At 39.3% G+C, this 10,854-nt stretch overlaps 1 protein-coding gene across 1 annotated transcript; it reads right to left on the bottom strand.

Annotated features, from left to right (window-relative positions):
- Nucleotides 1-9,336: 9,336 nt before the first annotated feature.
- LOC133286739 (glycosyl hydrolase 5 family protein-like) lies at nucleotides 9,337-10,545 on the bottom strand. The gene is made up of 3 exons (XM_061484189.1): nucleotides 9,958-10,545; nucleotides 9,442-9,854; nucleotides 9,337-9,355 (listed from the first exon to the last, which is right to left on the bottom strand). Exons 1-3 carry the CDS (start codon nucleotides 10,543-10,545, stop codon nucleotides 9,337-9,339), a joined length of 1,020 nt encoding a protein of 339 aa, XP_061340173.1.
- Nucleotides 10,546-10,854: the final 309 nt, after the last annotated feature.

The following is a 10,854-nucleotide window of genomic DNA, read 5'->3' as shown; positions in this document are numbered from 1 at the left end:
TCTTTTCTTTTTTATTTTATTTTAAAAGTGGTGGGGTCCACATTGGTTGTGTCTATAACATGACACAACCAATTTACTACCACATGATACATCTATTTCCCTTACTTTTATGATTTGTAGAAGCATTTTTGTTTCACTAATACTTGAATACCATGTCTATTAGGTCATATGGAAGTTTGGGAGGAATCCTCATAGCCCTTGATGCAGCTAAATGTTGTCAAAATGCTTTCGCACAGGGGAGGAATTGATTCTCATAGGTTGGGAATCGATTCCCACACAACATATGAGGCAAATTGATCTTCTGTCTAAAAATTTCACACTTTGGAATCTGTTCTCGCCAGGAGGGAATCAATTTTCAAAAATCTGTTCCCATATGGAGGGAATGGATTCCCTAGTTTAGGAATCTGTTCCCGTCAAGAGAGAATTTGATCCCACGAGACTAAATAAGCTATTTAGCTACTGCCTTGGACTCACAGGGGTGGGGAATCGATTCCCACCCTGGAGGAATCGATTCCCAAGTTTAAAAAAATGAGTTTTTGTGAATTCTAAGGGGAATAACTAAGGGGCCTTACCATGTAATAATTAAAGACTTATTATAAGGTATGGTTTAAGGTCTACTGTAATATAAAAGAATGTTTAATAGGAGGATGTTTTACAACCTAGGATTGGTGGAATAGCCTGTAGGGGTAAGTATAAGAATGTATACGCTTCCGAATGAGTTTGTCTTACAATTAGAGTATTAATTTAAATGTTTATGAAGTTAGTTATATTTGATAATAATGAAAAGAAAAAGTTTATCTGTAATTCTAAATTCAATTACTATAATTTGTAACTTCTTTTAATACCATATGTGATGTTAACAAACTAGTCCGGTAATGGAGTGTTACTGTAACACCCCGTTCTAGAACCGGTTTGTTAACATCGCATTATGATATTAAGCGCAGTTACAATTACATGGGTTCAATTAAAATCCGGATAAATTTTTCATTTTAAAACATGCCGAATTTATAATGCCCAATTGCGTGATCATAACCATATTACATTGCGGAATAAAACGAATTAAGCTTAACATCATACTCTTATATCCTTAGACCAAAGGTTATTAAATGTCTTCTTCTAAACATTAGCTACGCGTGGCTTCGATCCGCGCCTCGTTTGGAGCACTGTAGCTCGCGTTATGACAAAATAGAGCAACAAAAGTGTATGTTGGACACAGGCCCCGCGCGCTTCAGCGCGCTACAGGGCGCTCAAGCGCGCATTATCGGGCGCTAAAGCCTCCATCTGGGCGCTTAAGCGCACGGAGGCAGAGAGCATCAGGTCTTTTAGTGTAAATGGGCGCTTAAGCGCGCACCAGGGCGCTCAAGCGCGATATCCTGGGCGCTTAAGCTCCCATTTGGGACGTTTTAGCGCGCAGAGACAGAAGCATCTCCTCCTTCAGTGGCTAAGGGCGCTCAAGCGCGAACCAGGGCGCTCAAGCGCGCAACCCTGGGCGCTTAAGCCCCCACTCTGGGCGCTAAAGCCCGCGGAGACAGTAAGCATCCCATCTTTCTGCAGCGACGGGCGCTTAAGCGCAAACCACGGCGCTCAAGCGCGCAATCCTGGGAGCTTAAGCCCCCACTTGGGCGCTTCGGCGCGAGGATGCAGAGAGCATTAGCTCTCACAGGGGCAGCAGGGCGCTCGAGCGCGCTCTTATGCGCTTAAGCGCGCAGCCAGGGAATTCCAATACCCTCATTTTTCAAGTCTAATTCTTGGGAGGTTGCATTTCCATTAACAAGCCACACTTGTTCAACCATCTAACTTAACCCTAGAACCTTTCCCAACCTCTCCTCATGGCTTGTACTATAATTTGGGCAACATAACCTTTGTTTTATCAACAATTCCCAATTTAGAACTAGGTACCTAATATACTTTCCAGCTCAACAATCCAATACATATAGAGCATGCATATAATGAACTTAAGGTAATCATCAATTACAAATCATATTCATTACAATTCATGGAACTTAGCTTACAAAACACTATGATCACTCCCTTGGCTCCCATCAACAAAGAGATAACCAAAGGCATGAGCATAGGCTAAGTCCATTCCAAATAAACATAACATACATCTATCAATTGTCTATTAATTATAATCATATACATGTGAGCTACAAAACAACATGTATGATATCAAAATACTGTATCATCATGCATCACTACTAGTCCAAGTATGGCCACTTGCCACTGGTGGCTCCTGCAGCATCCTTACCTGAAAGGGGGTCCCCACAACACGGGGTAAGATATACGAATATAACTAGTAAACCAGGGGTCCTTGGAGCATCTCTCCACCCCACAGTTCCATATCAGTGTAATAGCAATAACAATAATAATGCAGTAAATACATATCTATGCAAAGTGCAATAACATCTCCAGGAGAAATCCCTCGAGCTCTCAAGCTGTCCTAAGGAAACTCAGATGCAAATAGTCCTACTGACCAGCTAAACTACCAAGTATGATTTACGCATCGTCATGCAACATACCAACATAGGGAAACATCATCCTATGCCACACCAAAGCATACACATACGTATAACAAAGCATTACACTATTTCATTGCATTTATATACACTATCACAACACTTGAAAAAGGGTATTCTAATATATTATAGAATTGTAAATAATCTGTACAAAGGGTTCTCTATTTATAGAGAATATTTGACCTAATTTTAACCTAATGGGCTTGGCCCAATACAACAAATAAATGACTAAATAATAACTAAATAATTATTATTTACAACACTCCCCCTCAAGCTGAGGAATATATATTTATCATTCCCAGCTTGCTAGTAAGTTCTTGAAATCTGTCTGAAGGAAGCCCCTTTGTTAATAGATCAGCTAATTGACGCCCAGTGGGAATGTATGGAGTGGTAATCAACCCGCTATCAAGTTTCTCTTTGATGAAATGGCGGTCAACCTCAATATGTTTAGTCCGATCATGTTGGACTGGATTATGAGCTATACAAATAGCGGACTTATTATCATATAGCAGCTTCATAGGTCCCTCACATTTTATTTTGAGATCATCAAGTACAATTTTCAGCCACAGTAACTCACAAATGCCTTGAGCCATAGCTCAAAATTCAGCTTCTGCACTTGATCTGGCAACCATATCTTGTTTCTTACTTCTCCATGTCACCAAGTTACCGCAAAGAAACATGCAATAACCAGTGGTAGAACGAAGATCAGTCACGGATCCAGCATAATCAGCATCTGTGTAGACTTCTAAAGATAGATTGCCATCATGTCGGAATAACAATCCTTTACCAGGAGTACCTTTAAGATACTGAAGAATTCTCTCTACTGCCTGCATGTGTTTTTCTTTTGGATCGTGCATAAACTGACTGACAACACTAACAACATAAGCTAGGTCTGGTCTAGTATGGGCCAGATATATCAATTTCTCAACTAGCCGTTGATATTGTCCTTTATCAACTGGAGGACTCTCTTCTTCATAGCCCATCTTGTGATTCTGCTCAATAGGAGTATTAGAGGGTTTACACCCGAGCTTTCCTGCTTCTTTGAGAAGATCAAGAACATATTTCCTCTGGCTGATAAAAATTCCTTTGCTTGAATGAGCTACTTCTATCCCTAGGAAATATCTAAGTTTCCCAAGGTCTTTGATTTCAAACTCAGAAGCAAGCCGTGTTTGCAGAATCTGTCTCTCAACAAAATCATCACCTGTGATAATAATATCATCAACATATACAAGGAGCACAGTAAGCTTCCCATTTTGGGAGTGCTTGAAGAAAAGAGTGTGATCTCCTTGGCTCTGTCTGTATCCTAAGGTTATCATAACCTTAGTAAATCTTCCAAACCAAGCACGAGGTGACTGCTTCAATCCATACAAGGCCTTTTTTAATCTACAAACTTTATTTTCTCCCTTCACAGAATCAAAACCAGGCGGGATTTCCATGTAGACTTTTTCTTCTAACTCACCATTGAGGAAAGCATTTTTCACATCAAATTGATTTATATCCCAATTGTAATGGGCAGCAAGGGATAACAAGATTCTCACTGTATTCATCTTTGCAACTGGAGCAAAGGTTTCTTCATAATCAATGCCATAGGTTTGAGTGTAACCTTTGGCCACTAATCGAGCCTTATATCTCTCAAGAGTGCCATCAGGATTATATTTCAGGGCATAAACCCATCTGCACCCTACTGCTTTCTTTCCGTTGGGTCTATCAATAACCTCCCATGTTTTATTTTTCTCCAAAGCATTCATCTCCTCTTGCATGGCTTGAGCCCAGTTCCTATCTTTCAAGGCTTCATGTACTGATTTTGGGATTGCAATAGAATCTAGTGCTGAAACAAAGCTTTTGTGCTGCACAGAAAGATTAGCAGAGGAAACAAAGTGGGAGATAGGGTATTGAGTACAAGAGGGACAGGAGGAACAAGTTTTCTTGTGATAAGATCTTTTTCCTTTTCTAAGAGCAATAGGTAAGTCATCAGAAGTAGAAGCAATGGGTAAGTCATTAGAGATATCAGAAGAAATAGACAAATCATGAGAGGAAATAATATTAGAATCAGAAACAGGAGATTCAGGAGACTCAGAAGAAATAGGAGATTCAGAACTTACCAGTGGTTCAGACGATTGAGGTTGCTGGTGAGACAGTATGGGTTGTATCTCAGGTGTATTTGAAGGTTCTGACACACCAGGAGCAGACACACTAGGAAGAGAGAAGATTGATCCAGACTCAAAGAAGGAAGGGGACGAGTCTTCTGAAGAACTATTCTCCCCCTGACGATGAGGATCCAGGAAATAAGATTCAGATTCTTCAAAGGTGACATCCATAGAAACAAAAAATTTCCGACTTGGTGGATGATAACACTTGTACCCTTTTTTATAAGGGTTATAACCAAGGAAGACACACTTAAGAGCCCTAGGATCCAACTTACTCCGATGTTGTTTATGAACATGGAAAAAGGCAACACATCCAAACACTCTTGGTGGAAGGCTCTGCAATATGGGAACAGAAGGAAAGAAGGAAGTCATGGAATGAATAGGACTGATATTGTTAAGGACCCGTGAAGGTAAACGGTTGATCAAAAAAGTTGCAGCTAATACTGCTTCTCCCCAATAAGAACTAGGAACAGATGTCTGAAAAAGTAGTGCTCTAGCAACTTCAAGAAGGTGACGATTTTTCCTTTCAGCAACCCCGTTTTGTTGAGGGGTATCAACACATGTGAGCTCATGAATCATACCTCTGTCTGAAATGAATTGTAACAGGCGTTGATTGACGTACTCAGTACCATTATCAGATCTGAGTCTTTTAATACCCTTACCAAACTGAGTCTCAACCATGTGATGAAACCGAATAAATATCTCTGGTACTTCAGACTTGTCTTTCATCAAGTATATCCATGTTATCCGAGTACAATCGCCAATAAACCAAACAAACCACCTTGCACCTGAAACACTGTGCACTTTAGAAGGGCCCCAAACATCAGAATGGATAAGAGAAAAAAGTTCCCTGCTTTTAATAGTGCTAGAAGGAAATGACACTCGATGGTGTTTTGCAAATTCACAAACATCACAATGAAAGGTCTCAACCGACTTATTGAGAAACAGAGAGGGGAACATAGACTTCAAAAGACTAAATGGTGGATGCCCGAGACGCTTGTGATGGAGCCAAATCATAGACTCTGCAGTAGAAGGATGACGTGTCATTAATAACTGATTTTTGCTAGCATGGTCTGGAAGGAGATGATACAACCCATCCTGTTCATTATCAACTCCAATTGTCTTCTTCGTGGTAAGATCCTGAATAAGACAATGAGAAGGAAAAAATGTGATAGAACAATTCAAATCAGTTGTAAGTTTTTGAGTGGAGATAAGATTAGTAGAAAGCTGAGGAATATAAAGAACATTTTTAAGAAACAAGGAAGGTTGAATTTGAATGTTACCAGAACCAATAACTGATTTATGGGATCCATCAGCTACGGATATAGTATGACTACCAACAGTAGGATGATGAGAACAAAATAACTCAGTACGACAAGCCATATGATCAGTTGCACCTGAATCCAAAATCCATGAGGTTTTAAAATCAGTGCAAGAAGCAAGAAGAGATATAGAACGTGTGCTCTTACCAGATAAGATCGAAGAACTATCATGCTCGACCATTCTTTAACAAAAAAAAGTTAACAACCAGCGATAAAATCAACCAAACAGAATATCAAATGACCTCTGATCAGAAAAATAATTACATATCCAGACAGAAGACAAGAAGACGAGAAGAATGGTGGTGGTCCTGTCCAAAAACACGGCTGCACGCGACTTCACGCGCCGGAGAAAGGAGCTGCGCGTGGGATTCACTCGCCGGGAAAGGGGCGGCGCGTGGATGGGCTTCGCCAGCTGAGATTTTTCTGGTGTGGTCGTCCGGTGAGCGCGCACCTGTCTGTGGGTGGTCGCGGTTGAAAAGTCGTCGGAAAGTGGTCCAAACGGTGAAGACAGATCTGATTGGAGGCGGTTGGAGGTGTTTCGGTCGTTTGTGGCGGAGGAACAGTGCGTAGAATGATAGATCGGAGGAAAAATAAGGTCAACAATGGTCCCCTTGGTCCAAAAGGTCCCCGGAAAAATTTTCCGGTGGCGGCTGATGGCGGTAAGAGGCAAATAAATTAGGGTTTTGTTAAAAAAGAAGATAATATGTGCGGAAGCAAAGCCCTCAGATCGAGAGCTTTGATACCAACTTGAAAAAGGGTATTCTAATATATTATAGAATTGTAAATAATCTGTACAAAGGGTTATCTATTTATAGAAAATATTTGACCTAATTTTAACCTAATGGGCTTGGCCCAATACGACAAATAAATGACTAAATAATAACTAAATAATTATTATTTACAACAACAACCACTACCCAATCAGGGCTTGGTGGAACAATCAAGGGAATTACACCCAAGGTCCGAAGGCTTACCTTAAAGCTTCCAATTAACCTTTGTTCTCACCAACCGGTTCCACAATCAATCAACTTTGGTTTCAAGCTATGGTTTACACAGCACACAGCTATCCCAAAGAGCTAATCAAGCTCCATTGCTTGCTTCAATGGTTGATCACTTATGGTTGGTCCAAATTCCTCAATCCTAGACATCATTAGGACACAATCATCAATCAACCAAACCATTTATCATTAATGCAAGAAAATCCAATATCAAGCATTAAATCTTGCCATTTTCAAAGTATAGTCATATAACTATCTAAGCTCATTTTCACCGATTAATCATCATTCCTAGCATTTCTCATAACATACATTAAGCTCCAATCTTCCTAGAACATAGCTAATTTAATCACATTTCATAAAAACCCCCAATTCACTATTCATAAACCCTAAACTCATGCAAATCTCCAAGAATCATGTGAAAGAGAGTGGAAACTTACCACCAATGATCACACAATAGAGGAATGAGCGTTCCTCAAGCTTCCATGGAGGTAGAAACTCCCAAAACCCCACACTTCTCAAAAGGGGCGAATCTTTGGGGGCCAATATGTCTCTCCACAAGGACTCCCACTCAAAACCAAGCTAGGATTATGAAAGAGGGGAAGATTCTAAGTGATTTAGGCTTTTGAATCACCCAAAACGGTCAAGGTTTCCTCCCTCCTCTCTCTCTTCTTCTCTCTTCCTTTCTTCTTCTTCTCCTTCTGTCTGCTGGTCCGACGGGAAAATGGGGGGGGGGGGGGGGTTTGGGTTCTTTTAGTTGTTTTATCACTTAACACATGTTAAGTGGAATCATGCGGGTATTGGTTCATCTATCTATTCAACTCCATTAATTACCAAACTTTACTCAAAAGTCTGGAATATTATTCTAGGAATATTTACAATTTTACTTTTATATTTTGGGTACTTTTGCCTACACCCATTTATCCCTCTTAATTTTCACTGAGTATACTTTTTAACTCCAAAGTGACTCAAATTCATTTTATTAAGTCTTATACTTAATTTTACTCACTAATACATGCTTAATTATTTAATTACATGTAATTTACTAATTAATTAGGTTATGGCTATTATAGTTACAGTACCTAAAAGAGCAAGTGGAAGATTGTTGGGTTTATGCTCTATTACATAAGCCCAATTAGGCTAAGAGATGATAAGAGCCCAAGAAGCCTAGAGCCCAAAAAGCTTAGGGCTATGGTTTCTTTGTACTCGTATAAATACTATCACTTAAGTCATCAGCTTCCAAAGTCCATGAACAAAAAGGTAAGCTCTGATATGAAAAAGTGCCCACACACTTTCCCTTCCCCCTTGAGGATAGTCTAGAAGGTTTTCCAGAAAACAAAGAGATATGTTCGTACTGTGACGAAGGAGAGATCGGTTTGTGAGTTCGTGTTGTGATACAGAAAAAGGACATCGATTCGTGGAGCATCATCTACGATCTGCGCTACAAGAGGTAATCAGAAAAACGATGATGATCTGTTGCATCCCAAACCGCAACGATCTAAATACTTCCACAGATCCAATTGCGCCTACAGCCTTATGGATATAAAACACTAGGCTCAAATTTCTTCTTCTTTCATTCATATGTTTTCATACTGTATGTTTTAACTTCGTGTTATTACATGCTTCGATTTCTTAGGTACATTTTATGAAATTGCTTTTGTTGATGAAACAATTTCTTAAACACGAAATATCTTTTATAATTGATTAACTGGCAATAATTTTTCCAACAAACTATACATTGGTGGAAACAAGCTGGAACCACTGGCTTTGGGGATCTTCCAAACAAAGAGAATCATCTTTAACACAAATACATTTTGAAGTCAGAACGTGGGATGAGTTGGAATCCTTCTGCAAGCAAAGTTGTTTCCCATCTTGATCCACAGTAGCCAAATGAAGTTTAGAAAGTGATACAGATTTCCAAGAACTGTTCTTGCTTTGGCAATCATCAGAAATACTTACTGGAAGCCCTTCACCAGCGGCAGTTAAACACTTCTTAGTACCATTTAAAAGGATTTTAGACTCATCTCCACCATAAATCCATCTGTTTTGGTTCTCACATCCACCAACTTCAAGTTCATTCTTGTTATTCAATTGGGCACATTGACCAGTTAGTGGGTGGTACAAGATATATGCATTGGGGACTTTGGAAGTAGGATCTGCATCAAAAATCCAAGTAAGGTTAAAATGCAAAATGGATATTGACATGAGCTTTTCTCAACATGCCTGCAAAATACTAAATTGAATTGGTGACTGAAAACTCTTACCTTGATTCTTCCTTTGCAAAAGTTGGAACTTGTTAGTGAAGTTTGGGTCTCTCAGATTTTTCCAATTAACATCCATTACACCAAATGGTTCATCAAGTTGAACTTTGTCTTCTATAATATAATAGCCACCTTGAAATGCCCACAAACCCCAATCCAAATCTTTCTCAACAAGATAGGTCTGAAGGCATGTCAATAACCTATTGTCTTCCACTGAAGAACCTGACTCATCAAACCCCAACTCAGTGAAAATTAAAGGAACTGCATTCTTACCAGTGGTAAGGAACCCAGCTCTGTACTCTAACCCTCTAATGCTATCAGCACATATCCTGTTCAATGGTTGCTTAGTCCATATCTGTTTTGATTTTTGTGTCCCAGTTCCAGACCATGAATACAAATGTGTCTCATACACCATTTTTTTCCCCAAGTCTATCTTCAATGGTTTACTCCTTAGAAACTGAAACTCAGTGTCATAGTTCAAACCTGAGATAACCACAAGCACCTTTGGGTTTGCCTTGTGAATGGATAATGCTCCATGGCTCATGTACCTATACCAATCATTCTGATTTTGACGTGGACCATGCAATTCATTCCTCAAGCTCATTGCCACAACCTATTGGACAATTAAAAGCAATCACAAAGTTATATTTTATTCAATTTAGCATTCAAAAGAAAGAAATAGAAAAAAAAAATGCTATTAGAAATATAACACATACAGCATGATTATTAGCAAAGTGCTTGGCTGCCAAAGTAAGGCCCTGAATCCATTCTTGAGGATCAAAGTGTCTGTCATGAAAGAATCCATTTTCATCATCATCATTACAGCACCACTTTGGCTCACTGACATGATTATCCAACAACACTTTCACGTTTTGAGCACCAAGTTCATTAACCATTGCTTCAAAGGCTTGAATATGTGTCATATTCAACACGGAAGGATTATTCTTGGCTATACCATCCACCACCTCAGGAGCATCAAAATTGGAAAATGTATCATTCACAATGTGATTGCCATGGCGTGTCCACATGTAAATTGCATACGTGAGACGAACACAATTGAACTTGTGTTTAACAAGCTCACCAACAAGTTCCTTCAATGGTCTTTTGTCAAGACCCTCAGGAATCATTGGTCTAAGGTGACCAGCCCAGTTGCCACATACCATTTTGGCACGTTCCCCTGTGGAATCATCTATGATCCATCTACCTTGGGTTGATAGAGGGTATGCATTGGAATATGATGCTAAAGGAGCACTGATGAAAATAATAAGAAGAAGAAAGAGAGATTGTATAGTTGTTCCTAACATCTTGACTTTCAAATATTTGTTTTGAAATTCAATCAAATAAAAGGTTTTATTTGAGGTATTTGACCCATCTAAGGTCACAATAGTTATAAATTATCAATTTGGTATTATTTGAAACATATTTCCAAATGCGGTTGGTCAAAGTCACGACCCATAGCAACACTCCTTGGCCAATAAGATTGTACCGTGTGGCACAATCTAATTGGCTAACTTGGATTTGAATTTCTAACAGATAAAAGGTTTTATCAAAGTGTTTGACCCGTCTAGTGTCAAAACAATAAAAAATTATCGATTTGGTATTATTGGGAACAT

The sequence above is a fragment of the Gastrolobium bilobum genome, unplaced genomic scaffold, assembly GCF_033153095.1.
Source record: "Gastrolobium bilobum isolate Gb01-03AN ecotype WA unplaced genomic scaffold, APGP_CSIRO_Gbil_v1 utg16848, whole genome shotgun sequence".
In the NCBI taxonomy this organism is placed as follows: Eukaryota; Viridiplantae; Streptophyta; class Magnoliopsida; order Fabales; family Fabaceae; genus Gastrolobium; species Gastrolobium bilobum.
The sequence above is the reverse complement of the archived record's forward strand: the minus strand, read 5'-3'. Positions and strand labels throughout refer to the sequence as shown.

What these genes read in the sequence shown, in the direction of transcription:
- LOC133286739 (XM_061484189.1), bottom strand. Translation starts at nt 10,545, where the DNA reads ATGTTAGGAACAACTATACAATCTCTCTTTCTTCTTCTTATTATTTTC. An exon ending in ACTTTGCTAATAATCATGCT is followed by an intron (nt 9,855 to 9,957) that starts GTATGTGTTATA and finishes ATTGTCCAATAG; the next exon opens with GTTGTGGCAATGAGCTTGAG.